This window comes from Numida meleagris, chromosome 1 (genome assembly GCF_002078875.1).
Source record: "Numida meleagris isolate 19003 breed g44 Domestic line chromosome 1, NumMel1.0, whole genome shotgun sequence".
Classification (NCBI taxonomy): domain Eukaryota; kingdom Metazoa; phylum Chordata; class Aves; order Galliformes; family Numididae; genus Numida; species Numida meleagris.
Genome location: NC_034409.1, coordinates 193,227,291 through 193,250,119, shown reverse-complemented (window position 1 = coordinate 193,250,119; position 22,829 = coordinate 193,227,291). Strand labels below are relative to the sequence as shown.

Here is a 22,829-nt window from a genome sequence, read left to right as displayed (position 1 = left end):
TTCATCTCTTTGCCCTCTTCCTCAGAGATGCAGAATCCTTTGAAATCCAACAGCTGAGAGGAACCAGGGAGCTGTGCCGTACGTAGAACCGCGTTAGATTTGTCCCACAAGCACTGAGGGTGTGGGAGCAGACACATTTCAAAGCAAAGAAATACAGTCAAAATGTGCATCCGATGGAGGCGTCTTGAAGAAACCTGGTTCCTATTGGCTCTTGTCTTCTTCAGGTGCTTCAACATAAGGACTGAGGTTGGCACATTCACAGCTCGGTGGGTTATTTTTGATCCTTCTCTCCGTGAGATAGAAGGCGTTTTTCTTTGTGATCTCTCAGGGAGCGCTCTCCTTGATTGAAATGTGGGAAAAACATGACTTACACTGGAGTGCTCGTGTCCAATTGACTGATGATAGATGTGTCTTGGAGACACCCAAGGTCAGGGGACGGGGCTGTGAGCAGTGATGGAGCTGTGGATGTCTCTGTTCATTGCGGGCAGTGGGACCAGGCGGCCTTTAGGGGACTCTTCCAACTCCAACCATTCTGTGGTTCTATGATACACAATGGCTGTAGCTGACAACCATGGCACATACTTCCTTTATCGCTCTTATCTTGGTTTAGGTTCGTGGAAGGGCTTGGTTTTGTTTTGCTCACTTCTTTTACAATAAATGTTGGAGTATGTCTGATACTACCTCTGGCCCTGGCAGAAGGCTGGAATTTAGTGCAATTAATGCTATAGTGTGGAGTTTAGATTCATAGGGACTCCATCCTTGTCAGAACATCTTCTGACCTCTGATGCCTAAGGGGTGGATTCCAAGAAGGACAAGCACTGGGAGCAGACCTGTGCATCTCCACTGGACGTGGCACAATGTGAGCATCATCCGGAAAGGAGGTGGGCACCTTGGAGACTCAGAACTTTAGGAAAATTAATTGTTTCTGTTGCTCCTTTGCACTCAACCAACCAACCCAGTTAACTGAACTGAACTCCTGGTCTTCTGTTTGCTGTGGCTGTTAGTACAGGCAGTTTGATAGCTCTCACTTCCTTGAAAACATCTTCCCAATTCCCCACTGCCTGCATCCCTTTATCCTTAAACTATCGGAGACATAACTGTATTACATATGCTGTGCATATATACGTACTGTCTCCACTGATCTGTCCTGCAGAAATAAAGAAGAGTTGAAGCTGACCCCTTGGCTTCCATAATCCTTTCTTCAGCCTGCATGCCAGGCCCTGAGGCAGAGTTACTCCAACCCTGTTCATCGTAGATCTCTCTCACACTGAAGACCCCAGCACGTTGCTTGCCTGGTGCGAGCAGTGCAGTTGCTCTCAGGGCTGAAATATTTTTTCTCAGTGACGATGGGAGATTCCCCGTTTGTGCTGAGGTCTTCTCTCTAGGAAGGTCTTGGGGCCTCCGCAGCAATTAATCCAATTTCCACTTAATTATGCGGGGATGCATTTTGTCTCATAATTAGGATATCTGCAACCCTCAAGAGAGTGTTTGTAGCAGATAACATTTGATTAAGACTCATTATGGTGCTGTTTACTTCCGTTTGATTAGTTCAGAAGCTTAGGTTTGCTTCTAATTGTGGACGGAGGGCTGTTGTCGTCTCCCCTTATGGCTGGCGATGAATATTTGTTGTGCTGGGGTAACAGTGGTGTTGCTGGCCGTGCTCCTGCTCTATCTGAGCATCTCATCTGTTCACGGCGTGCTGCGTGCCGTTCTCCTGCACTTGAACCTTTCCACGTGGCGTGTTATTCCCTGCTCGTAGGAGACGGGAGAAGATCTCATTCCTTATGCTTCACCGAAAGGATGGAAGGGAATGAGGCTAGCAACAGGAAAACAAGATCCGTTCGTGAAATGTCACTTGCTGCCACCTCCGGCTCTGCCCGGGAAACATATGTTTGGGAAGGAGGTAAGCAGATTGCTCTCCCGGCGTGAGATGAGCGCTGCAAGGCGATGAGCTGGGCAGTCTGAAACGCGGCTCCTGCCATCCCCAGGTGCGGAACGTTGGCCTTGCTTGGGGAGAAGCAGGTCGGGGAGGGCAGCTGCAGAGCTGAGGATTTCTGCATTGGAAGCGGCGTCTTCGGAACATGGTCCAGTTTGGAAGAGGTGGAAGAGTCGTGACTGTGTCAGCTGCATCCCAACACGGCATCGTTCCGTCTCAGAGGGGCAGAGCTGTGTTTGAGAACTGTTGTCTCAGAGTAATGTGCCGTGGTTATTCTTGGTGGGGGCTTGCTCTAGGGGAGGCGTGTGGATGGCGTGCGCTGTTCTCAGCTCCTGCTTCAGCATTTGTTTCACGGTGTGTTTTTGGACAGTCCTGCCTGGTATGAGCACTGAGAAGGGGCATCATAGAATCATAGAATCATAGCAAGGTTGGAAAAGACCTACAAGATCATCCAGTCCAACCATCCACCTACCACCAATAACCCCGCTAAACCATGTCTCTCAACGCTATATCTAAATGTTTCTTGAGCACCTCCAGGGACGGTGACTCCACCACCTCCCTGGGAGCCTTTGGAAGACTTCGATAAAGGATATGCTTTAATGAGTGGACATGTAACAGTGACATTTAACTGTGGAACGAAGCGGCAGGAGCAAACGTATGGCAAAATATGGTTGTAAAGATTCTTGGGAGAAATACTTGCTCTGGGGGTTGCTCTGGAAGCCCAGTCTGTGCGTGAGCACGAGGTGTGCGTTGGAGGCTGGCCCTGCTCCTCTGCTGAAGGGAAGCCTCTGAATCTTCCAACAATGAAAAGTATTCCCCATTTGGCCATATACTAAGAACTGGTATTCACAGCAGGAATGTGGAGAAACGCGTTAATAAAGGTTTGTGTGCACACATTTTATGCACACTGTGACTTAAAGAATTTGGATCATTTCCATTCGGCCCAGCTACCTGGGAACGACTCCGTGACCCCAGCAAAATCCCACACGCTTCTCTATCACCCTCACCTCCTTCTCCATTCCTCCATCCCCACCACCTCCTTTCCCAGCTTGGTTTGTCGTGCTTTTATGTTTTGATGTGCTGGAGCTTGGAGAAATCCAGCCTGCTGCTCGGGCTGTGGCTGCTGGGTGGGCTCCCCTCCGTGCCCAGCTTCATCCCGCCTCATTAGCCCTGCCATCCTCTCCCAAGACGCACGATCCGTGTTTCATTTCCTGCTCGTTTCAGCCCAGCAGCCTCTGTTGGTGTAGCTGTGTGCAGCCAGGCAGGATAGCGAGCGTAGAAATTAACTGCTGTAATATCTGTCAAAACTCCCCGCCCGTCCTTCTGCTTCAGGAAGGCTCAGCGTTGGGTTGGAGAATGGCCAGTTGTGGGTTCATTCCTGGGCTGGCCCACCAGAAGTATTGGTTTGGGGTGGTTTGGGGTGAATTTAGGGGGCTGGGGGCTGCAGCAGCCAGGATTCACAAGGAGCCTGTGCAAGCTTTGGGCTACGGCAAAGGCAGAGGAGATGAAAGGGGAGGTTCAGGTTGGATATTAGGAGGAAGCTTTTCACTCGGAGGGTGGTGAGGCACTGGAACAGGTTGCCCAAGGAGGTTGTGGATGCCCCATCCCTGCAGGCATTCAAGGCCAGGCTGGACGTGGCTCTGGGCAGCCTGGGCTGGTGGTTGGCGACCCTGCACTCAGCAGGGGGTTGAAACCAGATGATCTTTGAGGTCCTGTTCAACCCAGGCCATTCTAGGATTCTATGAAAGGCTGGAGCAGGAACAACAGTGTGCTTAGCTGGTTCCCTGGGTCTCTGGCACCATGTGGTGCTGCTTGCAGTGCTGCAGGTGGATGCTGCACGGCCGGAACAACATGGGTTGGAAGGACATCCGAGATCCTCCAGTTCCAGCTCCCCAGGGCAGAGCTCTAGGTTGTGCCTCGAGGATCCTGATTCTGAGTGGGCCTTGCTGCCTGGGGGGTGTTTTGGAGTGGGGCGGTGCTGGCATGGCTGTCTTTCCACCTCAGACATCTCTTAGGGCAATAAGGCAGTGAAAGTTCCGTTTCTTGGATTCTTGGGTTTGGTTCCTTGGATTTGCCTGCGCATCTCAACTTCAGCAGCATTGTGCTACAACTTAAAATCCATTTGCAGGGGAGGGCAGATGCTTGGTTTTGAGAAATTAGTGCCATTCCTGAACTTATTTTTACTGTACTCATAGCTGCTTCCACCTAGCACTGGGCATGCAATTCTGGTGGCCCAGAATTTAAGTGATGCACTGGTTCCCACTGAAAGAACGGTTGAATGTTTTACCTTTCAAATTCAAATTAGAATTTTAACGAAAGTTTATCTAAAAGGGAAAAATAATAAAGACAATACCTTATTTAGCCAAAACCTTGCCATGGATTTTACTTCCTGGCTAGAACAATTTGCCAAATGAGAATATCCAACTTGCTAATGATTTCATCCTTGCCAATAGGAAAATACTGCAGTAGCATCAAATGTTTTTTCATGAAAGATTGTTTAGGTCAATTTATAATCCTAATTTCATCCAATTTAAATACCTGCACGTGCTTGTAAGTATGGGCTGTATCTAAAAAAATTAATCTTGTCTTGTGACAGCAGGAGAGGAGCACCCTGGGCTGGGGCCTTGGCCTTGTTCATGGGTCATGGTGTTATTCTGCCTCCTGAAAAGTGGTGGAAAATAGAGCAGCTTTACTTCTAGGAAACTCCATTCAGAACTGAGCCAACAGTCACAAACCAGAGTGCTTGAAGGACCGCGTTTGATTGGCTTGGCTGGATTTCTGTGTTTGCTTGTTACCCCATCATTTTTATAACCCCTTTGAAGGACCTGTAAGCAAGGTATTAGTGGGACGTAAAGAGCTCTTGGTTTCTTATAGCCCCTTTTCTTTCTGGGCACAGAGAACAGCAATGTCATATATTCTTGCTGGGTTTAATTGCCATGAGTTCCAAAGCAGTTGTTTAACTTTATCTCGTGCGAGCTGTAGGTTTAAAGACTTCTCTTAATTAAGGCTGGAACAGTAAATAAACAAAGCTGTCCTTCTTCCATGTAGAGCAAGGATAGGTATGTGAGAAACAGATAACAATACTGATATTTTTTAAAACTTTTTGTTCCTTTCATCTTCTTATAGCGTGCCATCAGCTGAGGCAGAAGGAGAGCAGAGAGAAGTGGGAACCACCCAAACAAACACTGCTGGTAAACTTTGTGGGTGGCTGACAGTTCTAAATGAACATAACGAAATTCCAGACCTCAGCTATTCAATAGTAGTTGGTAAACAGTAACAGTAAATAGTAACCTCACCATTAAGTAGGAAAATATCTGTCCTGCAGTGAAGCTTAATAACAGTGAAATCTGGGCAACGTCCAGCTCTCACAGTGAGTGCTGGGTTTCAACATTCCATTGCTTTGGGAACTCAGCTGCCTTCCTGGAGATGCTTTGTGTTGTGGGGAACGTCAACGCTCGCTGGGTTAAGAATATTTTCAAGTCTGCAAGTTCCTGTTGGCGGAGGTCAGTCAGTCCTTGGTGATTTTCATTAAGCATCTCGTGCCTTCAGTGCCGGTGCATGGCTTTCTGACTCCATTCCCACACCAAAACCAAAAGAGAAGATGGGGCAAGCTGGAGCTGTGCCCATTGTGCAGGGTGGGTCCTTGCTTGGTGGGGTTAGCTGGGGCTCCAGCTTCTGGCTTAATCATTATAGTAGTATGTCCCAGCCAATTTGGGCATAGTGGCATTTGAATGAAGTGGTTTTGTTTTTAAATATGTAGCTGTTCCTGCACAAGGAGCAGCATAAGGTTATAGAATCACAGAATCATAGAATCATAGAATTAGCAAGGTTGGAAAAGACCTACAAGATCATCCAGTCCAACCATCCACCTACCACCAATAACCCCACTAAACCATGTCTCTCAACGCTATATCTGAATGTTTCTTGAACACATATTACACATATTATTATATTACTGTCTGGCTTTTTTTTTAATGGGCACATAGGTAGGAAGCTGTTAACCCTGGTCTACCAGTACAATCATTTAGAGGGAAAAAAAAAATGCATACATATACTTGTAAATGGTGTTATACCTCTTTCAAGTGCAGACCTGACCTAACACTTCAAGCACTTTTATGGTTTGTCTGCAATGGAATGGAACTCAAAACATTTGTGGTTTGGAACGAGCATTTGTTGAATATTAAGTGTACTGTGTGTAAATAGAGGGAGGGAGCTCGATCACATTTACTGCATACCTTGAGTTAAAAACTCTTAGCAAGTACAGCCACGGAGCTTGGAGCAACTCGTTTATTTTAGCTAACAAGTTGGTGCAAACAACATGGTTTACAGCGGGCTGAGAGCTAATAGGAGCTACAAATGTTTACAGCATGCCTAGGATGATGTTTGTTGCTGTTGCGTAACTTGAGCTAATTGGAAATTGCATAACAAGGTAAAATAGCGTAACAAGCAGGCTGATCAGTTCTGTGCAACTTGTGCTGAGGGCACACAAGAAGTCCTCACGCCATAATACAGCACCAGAACATAAAGACAGATCGGGGATGGCTGCTTTGCTCCAGGACCATCCATCCATCCGTCCGTTCATCCGTCCATCCATCCATCCCTCTATCCATCCATCTATCCATGCATCCGTCTATCCATCCATCTATCCATCCATCCCTCTATCCATCTATTTATCCATCCATCTATCCATCTATCTGTCCATCCATCTATCTATCCACCTGTCCATCCATCCATCCACCTGTCTATCCATCCATCCACCTGTCCATCCATCCATCCATCCATCCATCCATCCATCCATCCATCCATCCATCCATCCATCCATCCATCCATCCATCCATCCATCCATCCCTCTATGCATCCATCTATCCATCCATCTATCCGTCTATCTATCCATCTACCTGTCCACGCATCCATCCATCCACCTGTCCATCCATCCATCCACCTGTCCGTCCATCCATCCATCCATCCATCTCTAATGCTGGCTGGTGTTTCTCTGGGGTGAGGGCTGTGGGTAATTGAGAGCATCCAGGTGGGGTAGGACCTGTGCTCATTTTCACTCAGTACCACGGAGTTCCTCATCTCCTTCACCTTCTCTCAAAGCACAAATGGTTACGAAGGAGTTTTGTTCCAATTAACAGACAAGAGTTGTGTTTACATGCAGAGATTGGCATCCCCAGCTTCAGCTTTTTGGTGTGACTCTTCTGTGCTAGAGCTCTTGGTTTAAAAGTGTGTCTCTGTGTAGCTTCATTTAGTGAGAAATGCACTTCTCCATTGGATAAGCATTCCTAGAAACAACGTTTTTTTCCAAAGGAGAGGTTAATTATTAACGTAAAGTTACTGTTTTCATGTTCTTACACCTTTAAAATCTACAAACTGTAGTGTAAGTAAAGGCAAAAGGGAAAACATCAAGCGCTGCCTTTCTGGGACCAGCAGAGGGTAAAAAGCCTGTTCCACTCATCCTGGAACACAAAGCCCTGAAGCCAGCTGAGCCTTCTTCTTTCAGACCCTCCGTAGGCATTGCTTGTATAAATGTTTACAGAATTTGGGTCAGAGCTTGCAAGGTTTTGGCTTCCAAGCGTGCACGTCGGTAGGTGGATCAATCCCTGGACTTTTTAAATCAGAATTTTCTGAATCTTGGCCAAAACAGAGTGGTGAATATGAATATTATCTTTTCTCATTTTCTTGCTTCTGTGACCATTATTTACAGCACATGTTAATCATTGACCTAAAGGCTGCTTGCAGGCAGCTCTCCTGGTTGCATGGTGCTGGCCTTTCCCATGGGAAATGTTTCTCCATCCTGGACCCGCCTATGCAGCGAACCCTTATGAAAACCCATTTCACACAATAAATTTTATTCTGCTGGCTTCTCTGCTTTTTCAAAAACCACATTTATTCCAAACAGAAACCAAACGAATGTCTCACGGAGGCGGTTTCATTGCTTGAATGTTTTAAAGTCACCTTCTCCATCAGTTTCAGAGAAAGGGAGCTGCCTTTAGGTGGTGGGCTGAATGAAAGTCACACCCGAAGAGCTGGCGGTTCATCTTCTGGCTTTCCTTCTTAATAAAAAGAGAGCGTGTGATCTGGGGGGGAGGGAGTGAAACGTCATCCAGGGAGACCTGCTGATTCTTACCCCTTTTCTTTCCGCAGATCATTAAGCTGAAAGCCGAAGCCCGTCTCGATCTCCTGAAGCAGATCGGCGTTTCCGTGGATACGTGGCTAAAAAGTGCAATGAACCAGGTGATGGAGGAGCTGGAAAACGAGCGCTGGGCCAGCCTGCCCTCGGTGACCAACAACGGCTCCGCGCACCTGGTACGGCCCCGTCCCCCCTCTGCCGGCTCCTGACTCCCCACGGGGCTTAAAACCAAATTGGAGCACCTCGTAGAGGTCTCGCCCAACCGTAATGATTCTGTGATTGTCCCACCTGAAAATCTCCGGGTAGCTTAGCTCACCTGAAGCACGCCGCCGAATTTAAGGCAGGAGACTGGAAAAATAGGATTTCTGGGTCGTGGTGCTGAGTCTGTTTTTAGATGGGTTTTCTGACCTTGGGATGAGCGCCACGGCAGTCGTTCGCCATCTCCTGAATAGAGAAACGTCTGCGTATTTCTTTGAGGGTTTTTTTTTTTTTTTTTTTTAGGAGTTTCTGATGCTCTCTGAGGTGTTTTTGGATGAGAGACTTTCTGATTCCTTTTCCAAAATGTTTAGAAAAAAATGTCGACCCTACGACCCGTCTTCAAGAGTAGCTCATGTGCACATCACTCAGCAGGCCACCAGGAAATCTCAGCCTGCTTTCCAGATTGACTTGGGTAGCTGAGATGAAAATTTGGCTCCTTGGGAACCAAGACCAAGGACACAGGCTGGGTACTGCCATGAATCTCTGCGAGTGGCATCAATGCTCCCTGCAAAGAATTTGTTATAGTGAGAGGGGTTACCCCTGCAAGCTGCTGCCTGGTTTGGGCTGTTCAGCCTGGAGAAGGGAAGGCTCCAGGAGACCTCACGGCCTCCCAGTGCTTAAAGGGAGCTTCCAGGGAGAAGGGGAGCGACTTCTTACACAGTCTGATAGTGACAGGACAAGGGAGAATTGCTTTAAAATAAAAGAGGAGATTTAGGTCGAATGTGAGGAGGAAATTCTTTACTCAGAGGGTCATGAGGCCCCGGAGCTGCTGCCCGGAGCTGTGGGTGCCCCATCCCTGGAGGGGCCCAAGGCCATGGATGGGCCCTGGGCAGCCTGAGCTGGGGGGGTTGGAACTGGGTGGATGATAATTAAGGTCCCCTCCAACCAGAGCCATGCTGTGATTTGAGGTGTGTTGAATACCTGACTGCACCTCTTTGTGGTTTCACTTCGAGCAGTACTGAGGTTCAGTTGAGTGCAAACATGGTCACTGCTGCATGTCACCCGGGAAGCTGTCACTTCCTAAGCAGTGAACTTCAATTCCATCACTGTGTCTCCCCGTGTCCTCAGTCACAGCTCCACTGCACGCGATACTCAGCTAAACGTGGCCACTACACACAGAATTTAACTAAATAACAACTTGGGTCAGTGTAAGATTGCTAATGACTTTTTCCTCAGTTCTACATAAGCGTGTTTATAATGTCTGTGCTGGGTTTGTAAAATAGGCCAGAGACATCTCCCGTGCCATAGACTCATAGAATCACAGAATGGCTTGAGGTGGAAGGGACCCTTAGAGGCCATCGGGTCCCACTCCTTGCAGTGCTCAGGGACACCCACAGCTCCATCAGAGCTCACAGCCCCGTCCTCTGACCTCGGGTGCCTGCAGGGATGGGGCCCCACCACCTCTCTGGGCAAAGACATGCAGGAGACAGCCTCACTCTCATCCTTTCTTGGTAGTTCTCCAGCTGCACAATGCGAGAGCTCTGCAGTGTGCTGCCCCTGTCTGGACTTGCAATACCAGCTCTCTAGGAACACTCTTCAGACCTGCTGACAACTAAGCCGCTAGATGAGAGGAGACGTTTCCAGCTGTCTTCCAGTTCTGCCTAAGAAGCTGTGCTATAGATCTCTTCTTTACGACACCTTTAAGGGCTGCATTTATTTCCATCCAGAGCAAGGGGAGCCAAGCCACGGCTGTCACTGCTCTCCTTGGAGGCACCACATCCTCCTCCAGCTGTGCTGGACACTCACGCTCCCATTTGCTTTCTGAACAGCCTTCTTTTGCTTTAGTACCTAGTATTGCTTGTTCTAGAAAAGCATGTGACCGTGCCCAAGTTCATGTTTTTCTGTCTGCCCTCCGTTTTTCACAGAAACTTGCTAATCCAGAACCTGCCAGGCCCTTTCACTGCAAACTTCTTTCTGCTCTCCACTGTCTCAAAGCACACTCAGTGACTGTGTGCTCCTGGCATAGCGCTGTAGAATCACTAAGGTTATAAAAGACCTCTAAGATCATCCAGTCCAATGGATCCAACATCCACCTACTGCCAGTATTTCCCCACTAATGTCCACATCAGCCTTTTCCTGACCAGATTTCAACAAAAAACCCACACCTTTCTATGGAATTAAGGAAGGAATACATGGAAAATTCTCATTTTCCTTCCCCTCCCAAAGCAGTGAGAGCTGAAGCAAACTGCTGCCTGGACCGAGCCACCCTGCTCAGAGCATGGGAAGTGCCACAAGAGCTCCTAACCTCTTCCCCCCCCCCCCCAGCCCCTAAGGCAGCAGTGCTGAGCTGTCCCCTCTGGCTTTTGCACTGAGCCATCTGCTGCTCCTCACCAGCAGCCAACACTAGGAGGGTTCCTGCAGGCTTACTCAGGTCACCTCAAGCAAATTTGGAGTTTTCTGTCCGTGTTTAGCATGTGGCAAAGTATGTCACAAAGGTCAGAGGGTTTTACGGAGTCTCCCTTTGCGTGTGGGTACCTTCTTAACTTGCAGTCGTCATGGGCTATGGCAGTTCCTCCGTTCTCACATTCTTTTTGTACCTTTTTGACAAATCCCTTGGGTAGTCAGAGCGTCTCTTTTGCACAGTGCAGGGCAATGCTGCGTGGATTTTCCTTCATTCTTTTGTAAGAATGGCGTGCTCGAGCTGACCGCCTCGGAAATGGAATTAAGCAGCGTTGCAGCAAGTACACTGCGTGCTCATGACAAACCCTCCTCGTTCTCACGTCTGTTCACAGAATCATTAAGGCTGAAAAAGACCTCTGAGATCAAGTCCAACCTCCAGCCCATGTTTTTTCTGCTCGTTTACTGTTTTCTTGGTGATGGTGAAGCATTCTGGTGGCAGACCCTCGCGGGAAAGGTCACCACTGGATGTAGAGATACCTTCATCCATGTCAGCTTCAGCTCACCAAAGGGAATGAGCATGGGATGGAGCCTGGGCCAGCGCTCCCTGGATCCCTTCTGGGCTCTCTCTGGGATGTCAGCAGGTTTCTTTGGGATGTTCCACGCAGAGCTGAGGCAACGTGCTGTAGGAGTCGTAGGAGATTGAAGTTGCGGTGTGCGCATCCACATCTCAGACTTCCCAAAGCCTGGAGGAGCTCCCGTGCTAAGTCCTGCTGTCATTGTGTAGAATCACGGCACGGTTGGGTTGGAAGGGACCTCAGAGCCCCCCATCCCCACCCCCTACTGTGGGATGGGTACCCCCCCAGCTCAGTTCCCAGGGCCCCATCCATGGCCATGGGCACCTCCAGGGATGGGCAGCCACAGCTCTGGGCAGCAGCGCTGGGGCCTCACCGCCCTGTTTGGGATTTTATTTGAGTTCCATTCTAGCTATGTTAGGGTGCTGTTGGTGTTTAGGAGGGGTTTTCCCTTTCTTCTCCCTTTTCTCCACCTCTTCCAGCTCCTGCTGGGCACACTGGGTGCTGCCCAGCGCCCGGCTCCCATCCCTCTGTCCTGCAGCCAATGCCTCCCCCTGCCATCAGCATGGGAGGTTACAGGCTGACTCCTGCATTCCCCTTCTACACTTACGTATGCTCCTGTGTAAGAAGGAGCTGCTGTTGACCTTGGCAAGCCAGACGAGGACAAGCTGTAGATGGAATTCTTAGAACTGCTACAGAAATTACAATGGGTTCAATTATTGGAGAAACACCATAGCCGGAGACAAGCAGCACTTTCACTTCAGCCTTGAAGGGTCAGCAGCAGTTAGCGTTCCAAAGCCAGCTCCTGCTGTCCTTGTGTCTCAGTTTGTGCTCTCAGTGCACTTTCAATTAAGCAGTGGAGGTGAGGAAGGCAGCCCCGATGGCTTGGTCCTTCTGTTTGCATTTGGCCTGTTACAACACTCAGAAGGAGCTGTATCTCCTCACCCATCCAGCTGGCTGACTTTCTGATAGAACCATGAAATGTGTAATCTTGGAAAGGAAATCTTTTGGGTTTTTCTTTCCTACTGTAGACACCCCCAAAAAAAGTTGGCCGTCATTTTGCATTTCAGTGTCATCTGGAAAATGTAGCACTACCATTCGATGTAATGTAACTGGGAGACCTTTGTGCTGCCTGCAGGACAGCCAATGCATTGTAAATATGGCATTCATTTTCAAAGGAGAGAATGATCTCTCTATGGAGTTTGTGCTTTGTTTTGCATTCACCGTGACTTCCAACTGCCCAGTTCTAAGAAATGTTTCTACAGTAGAAGTGCAGCACTGCAGAGCCAGAAAGTTCACAGCTGGTTCATGGAAATGGATGAGGGGCCATAGCATCTTCCAGCTGTTGGGTTGCTGGTTCATGTTCAGGGCTGAATGTCACCAGATAGCAGCAGCCTGCATGGAACAGTGTGTGGATTGCAGAGTCATCAGCAGTGCAGGCCTTCCTGGGGTCCTGCAGACCACTCTGTAGGGAATTCTCATGACATTTTGTCATATTTTTTAATGCTCCTCGAAGCTGTACATTCAAAGCAGACCTGAGTTGGTTCAAGGTCTCTGCATCTCCAAGGACAGACAACCAAAAAATACTAAAAGAGGCTTTTTGCTCTTCCTCCTCGTGTTAGCAAACCTGGAGCAGATGTTTCATGACCAGCTCTTCATAGACATGATACCCTTGTTCCACGTTGTGTCACATGGATGTCAGGTGGGACAGGTTGGACTTGGGTTGGATCCCAGGTATTTATACAAACTGGGGGAAGAACTCCTCGAGAGCAGCCCTGCGGAGAGGGACTTGGGGGTCCTGGTGGACGAGAAGCTGGACATGAGCCAGCAGTGTGCGCTGGCAGCCCGGAAGGCCAACTGTGTTCTGGGCTGCATTGACAGAGGAGTGGGCAGCAGGGACAGGGACGGGATTGTCCCCCTCTACTCGGCTCTTGTGAGGCCCCATCTGCAGCACTGCGTCCAGGCCTGGGGCCACCAGCACAAGAAAGACACAGAGCTCTTGGAACGAGTTCAGAGGAGGCCACCAAGATGAGCAGAGGCTGGAGCACCTCTCCTGTGAGGAAAGGTTGAGGGAACTGGGCTTGTTTAGTTTGGAGAAGAGAAGGCTCCAGGGAGACCTCATTGTGGCCTTCCAATACTTGAAGGGAGTGTATAAACAGGAGGGGGACGATTGTTTGAGAGGGTAGATAGCGATAGGACAAGGGGGAATGGCTTTAAGCTGAGACAGGGGAGGTTCAGGTTGGATATTAGGAGGAAGTTTTTCACTCGGAGGGTGGTGAGGCACTGGAACAGGTTGCCCAAGGAGGTTGTGGATGCCCCGTCCCTGCAGGCATTCAAGGCCAGGCTGGACGTGGCTCTGGGCAGCCTGGGCTGGTGGTTGGCGACCCTGCACTCAGCAGGGGGTTGAAACCAGATGATCTCTGAGGTCCTGTTCAACCCAGGCCATTCTAGGATTCCATGATTCCATGATTCTGTGACTTGTTGATCTTAGAGGTCCTTTCCAACCTTAGTGATCTGTGATTCCGTGACACAGACCATGCGCAGGGAAGACAACAAATGCAAAGTGTTGCCTTTGACTTGAAGGACTTGCTTGTGTTCCCATGAGATAAAATGCTTAGTCAAAATTTCCTCAGCGTTGCCCAAACTGCTTTTACAAAACCTGTTTTTTTCCAACGTTCTGGTGGTTTCCCTCTTTTCTGAGAAAACCTCCCGTTGTGTTTCTGTGTCACTGACGTTTCAGTAACGTTGCTTGGTTCGTTTCGTTGTTGCTTCATTTATTTTTGCTTGATGTCCGCTTTGACTTCACATTTAATTTGACGAACGTGCTCGTTTTTAATAGATTAATGCTGACGCAGAAAAGGAAGAAGGCGAAGAGTTTGAGGACAGCATGGACGTTTTTGATGACAGCAGTTCCAGTCCTTCTGGTACTCTGAGAAATTACCCTCTCACCTGCAAAGTTGTTTATTCCTATAAGGTTTGTGATTCTTTTTTTTTTTTTTTTCCCTCTAAAATTCCTGTCTGATTGGAAAAACAAATGACACGGTGAGCACCTCACAGCTGTAACTGGTATGCCCACGGTGTAGCTGTGAGACACACGGGTCTGTAGTGCAGAGCCCACAGTCTGTGCGTGAGCTGAAGCGTGCAGAATGCCCCTGCCTGGCTCTTTGTCCTGTAACAGTGAGTTACAGCCTTGCTGAAGAGCCACGTTCATGTCTTTACCTCTGCTAGTGCTGCTGGGGCCATTGTGAACCACAGCGCTTCGTTATCAAAGCCAGCTGCAGGCAGGGGATGGAGTAATTAGGGTTACCAGTGTAAATAGGGCTCAGTAGGCTGGGTGCTATATAGGCTGCTTCCATCAGTCCTCTTGAGTGAAGGAGGCAGTCAGAAGAACCCTCACGTTGAGGTGTGTTACATCATAAGAAGATGCTTTTATCTTCTATTTTTCCTGTTACGTTTTTCAGGCTTCCCAGCCCGATGAGTTGACCATCGAGGAGCACGAGGTATTGGAGGTGATTGAAGATGGAGATATGGAAGACTGGGTAAAGGTATCGCTTTTTCTGAGGCTGTTTTCACTGGCGCTTGGTAGAAATTGGGCCTTGGGACAGAAGAAAGTATTGGGATTGTTTTCAGAGCAGCCTGACAAGCCGAGCTTCTTTGCTGTCCTTGCTCTGCAGGCGCGGAATAAAGCCGGCCAGGTGGGCTACGTCCCGGAGAAATACCTGCAGTTCCCGACGTCCAGCAGCCTGCTGAGCATGCTCCAGTCCCTCGCCGCGCTGGACAGTCGGTCCCACACCTCCAATAACTCAACAGAAGCTGACCTGGTGTCGGGCAGCCTGAACGGGGATTCCAGCGGTAGGTGTTTGTGGAGAAGGGAATAGGGAGTTCGTCTTGCTGTCCGATGCCTTCTGCATGTCAGGTTTGGATGTGAGAATGTCTCATTTTTGACCCGTGTCTGAGTGCAGCTGTTCTTAATAAGCATCTCTCTGTAATGGCAAGAATCTGCATAATTTACTTGGCTAGCCCATGGAGTTGTGATTAAGATTAACGAAAATTAGAGAAAAAGAAATTAATTCGACTCGGCAGTTTTGTAGGTAATACTTGTTGGTTTTTCTTTTTCAGGCTTATGCTGATGACCCTTCTTTTTTTTCCTTTCTTTTTCCATTCCTCAGTCTGTTTTGTAAAAGCACTTTACGACTACGAGGGCCAGACAGATGACGAGCTGTCCTTCCCAGAAGGAGCCATCATCCGCATCCTGAACAAGGAGAATCAGGATGACGATGGCTTTTGGGAAGGAGAATTCAATGGCCGCGTTGGGGTGTTCCCATCGGTATTAGTTGAAGAACTGACGGCCTCAGAAAATGGAGAGACTCAGTGGCTTGGAGATATTCAGGTATGTGAGAACGGGAGGTGTTTGTTAGGGCATTTTCCTGTAGGAAATCTGGCTTCTGCACACCGGCCCTTTTCGTTCCTTGATGAACTTTGGCAATCTGGAGCTTTCTCTTTGGCTGTTCAAGTACTAGATACTACGAAGATGTGATACAGAAATCAACCAGTGTGGGAGATCTTGCAAGACTGGGAAGATCTGCTGTTTCTTCAGTAGAAAAAAGGCAACCAATTAAAAACAAAACAAAGAGTGCTTACCTATTAGCTTCTTTCCCAGCCTAATAATTAGCAACTGATGTGTTTTGGGAAACGTAACACATTTGTGAATAAAGGAAAGTACTTGGGTAGAAAGGAAATGAGCCAAGGAGAAAATTCAGTCTGCTTCTTGTCATGAATTCGTGGCACAGACTGAGACATCAACCAGAACCCGGCACAAAGAGAACTGTGGGGCTCCTGTTGGGCTCCCATAGCCCTAACGTGGTGTTTTCAGACTTTAATCTGGTCTGTGTCTTCTCAGTTTTTGGGGAGGCAGAACGCTGCTCATGTTGTAGCACAATCATTTTTGACAAATGCATTTATCTCCGTACCCATCAGTAACCTTGCATTTCATTAGGAAAATCAGACACGTTCTCATCTGTGTCTGTGGTGCTGGACATTGGGCTTCCACGTGTCCTGCTGCCATTTCCCCACTATTTTTATTCTTTGAGACCATGAAAAATGAGGAACATGTTCAGTTGCATTCCTGGACACGCTCAGAGCTGCTCTGTTCTGACCAAGCTTTGCTTCTCTTAAGAACCCCAGGCCTGCTGGGGTTAATCAGAGAGGCATTCACCGTGCTCGCTTGACAGACACCGCACGTGCTCACGCCATGCAGGGTTCATTTGTTGAATTTGTTGATTTTGTTTCATACTGGAGCCCCAGCAGAACCACGTGTGGGAGTATTGTTGCTTCTTTGTTTCTCTTTGCATATACATGGCCCCGAGCATGCTGTGGAGTGGTTATCTTCATATTTTTGCCTGAGTCTACGTGGAGAGGCACGTTGGCCAAATGGATTTTTTTTTTTTAATAACCTTCAAAAAGTCCATTGAAATGATCCCTGAGAAAGGATGAATATTTCTGCTCAGTGGCAGCCTGCAATTTATGAAAGAACACCAAATCACCATTGGATGCCTAAGGGTTGCCCACTTGGGTTTGGGTTAAGGGTTGCCCACTTGGGTTAGGCTTAAGGGTTGCCCACTTGGGTTTGGGTTAAGGGTTGCCCACTTGGGTTAGGGTTAAGGGTTGCCCACTTGGGTTTGGGTTAAGGGTTGCCCACTTGGGTTTGGATTAAGGGTTGCCCACTTGGGTTAGGGTTAAGGGTTGCCCACTTGGGTTTGGGTTAAGGGTTGCCCACTTGGGTTTGGATTAAGGGTTACCCACTTGGGTTATGGTTAAGGGTTGCCATTTGAGTGAAGGTTATGGGTTAAGGGTTGCCCATTTGGGTTAGGGTTAAGGGTTACAGGTTACCCCTTCTGGGTTAGGGTTAAGGGTTGCCATTTGAGTGAAGGTTATGGGTTAAGGGTTGCCCATTTGGGTTAGGGTTAAGGGTTGCCCGTTAGGGTTAAGGGTTGCCCATTTGGGTTACGGTTAAGGGTTGCCATTTGAGTTACGGTTAAGGGTTACCCATTTGGGTTAGGGTTAAGGGTTACCATTTGAGTGAAGGTTATGGGTTACAGGTTACCCCTTTTAGGGTAGGGTTAAGGGTTGCCACCTGAGTTAGGGTTAAGGGTTATCCTTTTGGCTTAGGGTGAAGGCTTGCCATTTTGGGTTTCTTTGCCAAATGGACCCTGGCACTTCTGACAGATAGCTTTTCTCTGGATGAAAGTTCCTAACATAGTAATGCCTCAGAGGGCTTCTCGTGCCTTGGTGTGGGTAAGGAGCCGGGCTTTCAGCAGCACCTCTCTCCATAACCAGGTGTCCCCCACCCCGAAGCCGAATCACGCCCTGCCGCCACTGCCGCTGTACGACCAGCCTCCCGCCAGCCCCTTCCACAGCCCGGATAAAAGAGGCTCCCAGTACTTCCCCAGATCACCATCGACTAACGGTAAGTGTTGTGATAGTAAAAGAAACATTAACCTGAGCTGCAGTAGGAAGGGCAGCCAGCAGAGTGGAGGTGATCCTTCCCCTCTGCTCAGGACCGTGCAGCCACCTCCGCCCAGTGCTGACTTCCCAGTAGGACACATTGATGTGGTGGCCAAGCCCAGTGCAGGGATCTGTCATACAGAGGAAGGCTGAGAGCTGGCACTGTTCAGCCGCAGGAGAACACGGTGGGAGGAAGCTGATCTATTGCAGGGAGTTGGACTGGATGACCTTTAAAGGTCCCTTCCAACTCAAACCATTCTGGGATTCCATGAAATCAGCAAAGAAGATGGAGTCGGACCCCTCTCAGGAGCGAAGGGACAAAAAGTAACAGGGAAAACTAAAATACTGAAAATGCCACACAAAGATTTTGCTTTGAGTTTTTATTGCAGAGGGGATCAAACATTGGAACAGGTTACCCACAGAGACTATGAAGTCTTCACAGATGCTCAGAACACAACGGGATGTGGTCCCAGACCACGTGCTCTGGTGGAGCCTGCTTTGGGCTCAGCAGTTGGACGGGGCACCTTCCAGCCTCAGCCATTCTAAGCCACAGTCAAAGACAAAAATGGGACTTCTGAAGGGCACCAATGCTGTGTAAACGCTGCTTGTGTTGTAATATATACTACTAGCAAAGAAAACTGTAACATACTCTGCACGTTACCCCTTCAAAGTGGGCTCATAGTATGTCATGAATCATGGAGTCATTAAGGTTGGAAAAGACCTCTCAGATCCCCAATCCCAACCCACCCCCACCATGCCCACTGCCCACGTCCCTCAGTGCCACATCCCCACACCTTTGGAACACCTCCAGGGGCAATGACCCCCCCACAACCTGGGCAGCCTGTGCCAGTGCATCACTGCTCATTTAGAGGAGGAATTTTCCCTAATGTCCAACGTGACCCTCCCCTGGCACACCTTGAGGCCATCACCTCTCATCACAGTTATCTGGGAGCAGAGGCTGACCCCCCCCCCCAACCCTCCCCAACAACCTCCTTCCAGGACTTGGAGAGAGCTGTAAGGTCTCCCCTGAGTCCAGTCTGAGCTGGAGGAGAAAACGTAGCAATGAATGCTCTGTTCATATTCTGGTACATGGCCATCACTCAGCACTGATTTGCTGTTGCTCAACCCTTTCAGAGAACAGCTTCAGCTCAGAGTCCCCTGGATTCTCGCAGCCTCCACGACTTCCTCCTGAGACTTCGTATGGCAAACTGCGACCTGTGAGTTTCAAGACTTTGTTGTTGTGGATGCTGTCGGGTGATAACAGCCAGCTCATATCGCCGGCCTGGGGAGATGGGGGCAGGGGCACTCAGAGCACTGGAATTCCTGTGGCCTGGGCTACAGCAGCTGCTCGTTTGGCTCTCGGTGTTCTGCAAATCCCATTGCTGTGTGTAATAATACAGTGTCCCAGAAGAATGGTGCGAGGAAAGGTCTGTCCACTCCCCTTTGATAATACTGTAGGCGTGTGAGAACGCTACGGAACGCGAGAGCTATTTGAGATAAGTGGGCACTGGAACAAAACAAAGCTGCTCTTGTTCAAACAGTAAGTCCTGGCTGGGTTTACAGGTGACCTTGAATCTTATCTGTCCCCTTTTTATCTAACCTGCCCTTCTGGATCTGCCTTTATGGTTGTAATACCTTCGTGCCTCTTTTCACGGATCGTGAAATCTAACCTGGGAGGAGGGTTTTACATCTCTGCTGTAGGCGTTAGTCAATAAACTTACAGCAGGCTTTGGGAGATTATTCTGTTGTTGCCACATGTATTACTGACTAAAGAGCTGGGGAATGAGTGTCAGAACAGTTTAATCGTATGATTTGCACCACTGCTTTTCTTCCAGAGGCTGAGTTCCCAGCCACACCACATGCTGGCTGCAGTTGCACATCATATGCAGTTATACCTTGGGGTTAAATTAATTTCCAGACCACTTGGTTTAAGGATTTTGAATTAAAACTACTTAAGAGTGATGTCCCCTCTCTTCTGTGCTGCCTTTGCTGCCTAGATGGGGAGGTCCTGCCACAAAAGGAGAGGCAGCATTTCATCACTCCATTCTTGCAAAGTCCATCTGCTAGGATGAATCAAGTCTGGGGGCTTTCAAAGTCCTGCACCAAACCACATTAAGATCTAATGTTTGTATTCCCCTAGCATTTTTAACGAATGAAATTGCAGGAGAAGTATTGTTTTGAATGAATGAATATTCAGAACTATGTTCTGAATGCTCCAGCAGCCCGTGAGCTGGCTTTATTCATTGAAATACACGAGGCAGATACATCACTGCATCATTAAATATTGAAGGATAGAACAGAGGAGGTGGAAGTTATCTTACTCTCTGGTGAAATGACTGATTCAGCTCCTTCATTTCGTAGAGCTGTAATTACTTTGTGAGTGTCTTCTTGAGATACTGCAACAGTCGTGTGCCTTAATTTAAGGGATTTCTCAGTGCTGCATTTTAAATACGTGTGTTTTGAAAACACTGTGGCATTTTTTGTGGTGCTGTGATGTTCACACTCACAATTCGCGTTCTTCACAGCAAGCCACTGCAGTGTGTTCTGCAGACAGGTGATAAAAGTCCTCCATGAGAACTTACCTTCGTGCTCCATCAGGAGCAGTGAGAAAGGCATCGATGCAGCACAGGATAAAAATAGCACAGGATTTCAGGTGTACACCGCTGAGGTCAGCAGTTGATTAAACATGAGTCAGCTGCTTGTGTGCCTCAAGGCATTCCTGCTAAGGTACAGGCGTGGTGTCCAAAGCCCACCCTGTGGCTGAGCACCACCTGGTCCATTGGGGCGGGTGGGCTCTTCCCCCATCCTGTTCCCCTTCCGTCCGTGGTCTGCACGTTGGCCTCAAGTCGGGGGATGAGCCCAGGGTCGCAGCTCTGCTCCGTGTGAGCTCAGCAGCGTTGAGTTCCGTGATGCTCACGGGCCGGTTCTGGCTGTTGCAGGTGCGAGCAGCTCCGCCGCCCCCGACGCAGCATCACCGCCGGGCAACGGAGAAGATCGAGGACGTGGAGATCACTCTGGTGTAACGCCTGGACTCGTTCCGTAGTAGTGCTACAATCAAGACCAAACCCGGGATTTGGTCGGTCTCGTTTTTAGGCACCTTTGCATGATGAAGACTTCGAATAGAGCAAGAGATGGGGAGGATTTTTCCGGGACGGTGACACGGCGGACTCCTTCCCACGGTCATGAATATTTTGTGCCTTTTTTTTTTTTTTTTTTTTTTTTTTGGTTTTGCTTTCTATACGTCACTCTTCCTCTCTTAGCACAAACCCAGGCGGGCGGAGGATGGCGGCGGAGCAGGTTTCTCTCTTGGCTGGAGATGGTCATTTTTCTACGGAGGCTGAGAAGGAGCCTCCTTCCCGCAGCGTGGTCGCAGCGCCCTTCCTTCCATCCCATGCGTTAGTACAGTATATTACTGTTGCCATAGGAATGTGTTAAAAGATTGTCAGTTCTTCAAGTAGCATGACTTGTCTGATTAGGTTTTAATCAGATGGAACGGAGTGGAAAAAAGGGAACTGAAAAATGAGTGTAAGGAGAGGCTGGCTCCTCTTTAGTGCCCTCGCGGAAGGAAGAAACGGGAAAATAATCTTATAGGTAAGGAAAAGTGATGCAAATCATACAGTGTTAATTACATTAATGCACACCTCTTCAATAATTAACAGTTAAGCGGAACTAAATGTTCTTTGTATTAATATTTATGCAGTACATTTAGTAATAGAGTATCTAATATGGAGGTGCTGAATTAGTAGCAACATCTTGTTCCATAGCATAAACCAACCGGTAGAGAAGTGAGGTTTTCGTCTAGATCTGGAAATTGAGCTTCATTTTTTTTTTTTCTTAGCAGATTTGGGGGGTTTTGTTTTATAAGTATTCGGCTCACTCTTGTCCCAGCTATCGCCGCGCTCTGCGTGTGTATCTCTGTCACCCATCCATCTGGCTGCAGTTCGATTACGTTCCTGCGTTGTTCGGGTTCTGCATTGGATGGCCCCATAGCGTTGTCCCAGGGCAGCCCCATAACGAACCTCGTGCTGCTGCAGAGCTCCAGGCTGCTGCTGGCTCCCGAATTCCTCTCGCCCAACCAATGGAGAGTGAGAAGAGACCAACTTTAAACCTCTGGGAAGGAAGCTTGTTTTTTGTTGTTGTTCAAAAGAAAAGGGGAGAAATGGCCAGAAGAGAGGGGAGGAAAACGGGTTGTTCTTCATCTGTGAGCAGTGAGCTGCTGTTGGAAGAGCAGCGTCCATCAGACGAAAGCTTCGGGCGTCACAAGGCTGATTTCCCTTCTGTGAACGCGCTCTTACGCGTTCATTCTTTTCAGCACCGGTAACATTTCTGCCTTTCGTTGGGTATACCAAGGGCTGTCTGTTGAGGCTGCATTCACAACAACCATCCAACCAGATTTTCTCGTCAGCTTCGCACCTCCCCAGCCGGGCGGCGTCTCCCAGTCCTCCCATCTCCTTCCCCAGTGGGACAATGGAAGAGGAGAGCTCTTCCAAGAGGAGGTGGGTTCTGGGATGGCTGGCTGTCCAGTGGAGTCTTATTCTCTCGCACCTCCGGTCCCGTTGATCCGTTCGAGGTCTTTTTGACGCGTTTCTCAAACTTGTTAAGTTTAAAAAAAGGAAAAAAAAAAGAAAAAGTTTCTATGAAGATGTAACTGTTGGCAAAAACGTCGAAAGCTTCGCCGTGCAGCAGCAAAGCGAGTACTGCCACAGTGCCCAGCTCCCGTTCCTTCGGCCAGTTCTTTCCTGGGTGCCCCCCAACACGCGGACTCTCAACATTCAGAGGAGTGTTATTTAAGGTCTCTTTAGTTGTATTTTAAAATATTTTCTGCAAGAGCTGCTAATTTTATTTAAAAAAAAAAAAAGGAAAAAAAAAAAAAAGAAAGAGGAGAAGTTGTACAAATATGCCTCCTTTTAACTATGGTTTCTTCGTACAGGGCATGTATTCGACGTCTCATCGTGTACAGCGTCACAGTACACTGAAAGCATCGGTGCAAATGCTTTCTTTCTATCGGCTGTAAAAAGTTTGTATTTATTATGTATAAAAAGTTGAATAATAAAAAAAAAAAAAAAAAAAAAAAAGTGGAACTAAA

General features: G+C 48.3%; 1 protein-coding gene across 1 annotated transcript in view; it reads left to right on the top strand.

Moving 5' to 3' along the window:
• The window catches only part of FCHSD2 (FCH and double SH3 domains 2), a gene marked incomplete in the record, with an annotated part of 145,413 nt that extends 122,783 nt beyond the window's left edge, over window positions 1-22,630 (top strand). The window contains 8 exon segments of the mRNA XM_021384110.1: window positions 8,084-8,245; window positions 14,079-14,213; window positions 14,701-14,784; window positions 14,914-15,091; window positions 15,409-15,629; window positions 17,576-17,705; window positions 18,878-18,960; window positions 20,683-22,630. Coding sequence (XP_021239785.1) covers window positions 8,084-8,245; window positions 14,079-14,213; window positions 14,701-14,784; window positions 14,914-15,091; window positions 15,409-15,629; window positions 17,576-17,705; window positions 18,878-18,960; window positions 20,683-20,766 — 1,077 coding nt within the window.